The sequence below is a fragment of the Canis lupus genome, chromosome 25, assembly GCF_011100685.1.
Source record: "Canis lupus familiaris isolate Mischka breed German Shepherd chromosome 25, alternate assembly UU_Cfam_GSD_1.0, whole genome shotgun sequence".
NCBI lineage: Eukaryota > Metazoa > Chordata > Mammalia > Carnivora > Canidae > Canis > Canis lupus.
This window is the reverse complement of record NC_049246.1, coordinates 35,151,379-35,154,001: the sequence shown is the minus strand read 5'-3', so window position 1 is coordinate 35,154,001 and position 2,623 is coordinate 35,151,379. Positions and strand designations below refer to the sequence as shown.

The 2,623-nt window shown below is 47.1% G+C and overlaps 1 protein-coding gene across 5 annotated transcripts in view; it reads left to right on the top strand.

Moving 5' to 3' along the window:
- The first annotated feature begins 117 nt into the window (after positions 1-117).
- The window catches only part of PIWIL2 (piwi like RNA-mediated gene silencing 2), a 76,549-nt gene continuing 74,043 nt past the window's right edge, over positions 118-2,623 (top strand). For 2 of the 5 annotated variants that reach the window (XM_038573861.1, XM_038573860.1), the window contains exons 1-2: positions 279-300; positions 1,451-1,687. In XM_038573861.1, coding sequence (XP_038429789.1) covers positions 1,499-1,687 — 189 coding nt within the window. In that variant the 5' untranslated portion in view covers positions 279-300; positions 1,451-1,498. Of the gene's footprint in view, positions 254-278; positions 301-1,450; positions 1,688-2,623 lie in introns of those variants that run through there. The other 3 variants (XM_038573859.1, XM_038573858.1, XM_038573857.1) reach the window with 3 other exon arrangements.

Genomic DNA, 2,623 nt, shown 5'->3' with positions numbered 1-2,623 from the left:
CTAGAAAGGGAGCGGGCCTTTTCACAGACGAGCCAATGAGGTGGCTGCATCCCGTGAGTGGCATTTTGTCTGGCCAATGGGGTCAGCCCTCAAGGCCTCGCGAGAGGACCGGAAATTGGTCTGAAGCATGTGGGCCTCTTGGCGTGCCGGATGCTGTTGAGCGCCGTGTTCTCCCGGGGCGCCGCGGAGCCGGGCGACGACTGGAGCCCGCCGTGTGGACCGGGCGAAGGTTTGGAAGGCCAGGGAGGCCCAGGTAGCCCAGTTGCAGGCCGAGTGGCGAGCGGGTCACCTTACGGCCCGGTGCGGACCGTCCTTCCCCACCCCCCTCCTCCTCACCCCTCACCCCTCACCTCAGGCGTGAGGGTCTGTGGACCCGGGGTGGGGCCGGGGCGGGGGCGGGAAGTCGTTATTTGAGGCCTGGTGTGTGGAGGAGCAGCGCAGGACCTGGAGAGAAGGTGGGAAGGTGGCGGCCCAGGGAGAGAGGCCCCGCCTGCTGGGTCTGAGTGAACGGGAGAGTGGTTTGGACGGGCACGGTGGGTGGGTGGGAGCCGCTGCAGGGCTGTTGGTTTGGGGGCTCGCCTTCGGGGTGGCGGGGGTGGGGGTGGGGCGGGGGTCGGATGTGCCTTGAGGGGCCTCCCTTGTGGTCAGGCCCGCGGGGCCCACGGCCCTCCTCCGTGGCACCTTCCAGGCAGCCAGCTTTAGGCTAACTAATCCAGAGGAGGAGGTGCACGTTAAGGGAGGGCCTTCTGGAGGAGGGGCCTGAATCCACAGAAGTGATGAGGGAGGAGTGGAGAAAGGGGCCCCATGGCGGAGCTCCTCTAACTGGCAGGGGGTTACGGCGCCTCTCAGCATGCCCCAGGGCGACCTCGGATTCCTTGGGTGGTGCTGCGAAGAAGTGAGAGCAGAAAGGTCAGGCTAACCCAAAAGGAGTTGAAACAAACTCAAGGAGAGAACTCTTGTAGCCTTTAGGGTAGGGAGGCATAGCCTACCATTTTTGTGTGAAAGAGGATAGTCTAGTTCAACATTTAAATTTTATTTATTAAAAAAAAGAACAAATAAATTTTATTTATATCAAATATAAGTAATAATATCTAATAATTATTTAAATTTTAATTAAATAATATTTAATAGTTAATCACTTATTTAAGATTTAAAATAATTAAATAACATTCATTTAATAAATATTCATATTTATAATATTTGTAATAGTACACATTATAATATATATTTATATATATTTATTTAAATCATTAAGTAAATATTGCTTGCTGTTGGAAAGTGTTTAGGATGTTCTAGGCTAAATAGAGCTTTTGAAGTGAATACGATGTAGGAAGCTGGTTGTATTACTGGTCTGACATAAGGGAACTATATTTTTAATGCTTTGTGGGTCTGTCTTGAAGGAAAAGGAAAACAATTGGGGATCTTTTTAATCTTTATGAAATACTGGCAGGTAATTCATCAGAACAGGATCGACACCCGTATCCTCTGCGGCCTTTCAATGGATCCTGTCCGACCACCCTTCAGGGGCTCTTCTGTGCACCCATCTCAGTGTGTACGGATGCCAGGCCCTTGGCCACAAGCTCCTAAACCTTTGGACTCAGCTCTGGGCAGGGCAGGACCTGCAGGCAGAGGCCATGTGTTTGGAAAGCCAGGGGAACCAAGCAAACAGAGTGGGCCAGCACAAAGGGTAAGATCATGTCTGGATGCACAGTAGCAACATATAGCTTATCATCAGAGGAAATAAAATATTTCAAATAACTATGAAGCCCCATATGGGAAAAAGAAAGGTTTGGGTTTTTTTGGTTGGTTGGATTTTGTTTTTGTTTTTCTTGGTAATTGCATTTTGGACATATATTTCAAATACTGGAGTTGTGAGTTTAGAAAAAGTACCTCATAAAAAATGCTAGATAGGCTTGGGTATCCTCAGTCTTCTAGTTTCCATAGATATAAATATACATGTATACATAAATGACAGGTTTGAAGATACAGCTTTGTGTTCTAAGTGTTTAGATTTTCACACTGGGTTTGGCTCTGTGGTATTAGCAGCTTGTTAAGTTTCCTTTTAGAGGGCTCTTTGCTCAAATCTTAAAAATATTTTCAGCTATTGCTTCTAATGTGTGTACATTTGCATGTATGTACATTGTTAATCTCATAATTATATAGTAGTTTTAAGAATGGTAATTGTCTATAATTAAGAAATCTCAAAGAATAAAAGTTAGCAAATAGAGGAAGAACCTGATAATGCAGTTATGACCATTTGAAGTGGAGTAGACAGGGGATCCCTGGGTGGCGCAGCGGTTTAGCGCCTGCCTTTGGCCCAGGGCGAGGTCCTGGAGACCCGGGATCGAATTCCACGTCGGGCTCCCGGTGCATGGAGCCTGCTTCTCCCTCTGCCTGTGTCTCTGCCTCTCTCTTTCTCTCTCTCTCTCTCTCTCTGTGACTATCATAAAAAAAAAAAAAAAAAAAAAAACTTTTGAAGTGGAGTAGACAGTGTCAAATGTAATGTTGTGTAGGCAGAAAGAAAAAGGACATTATGTTATGCTTGGATGGCTTGCATAAGTCTGTATGTGACAGCTCTAACTGGCATAACACCAGTAAACTTTCAAGACTTCCACAGGAAGAC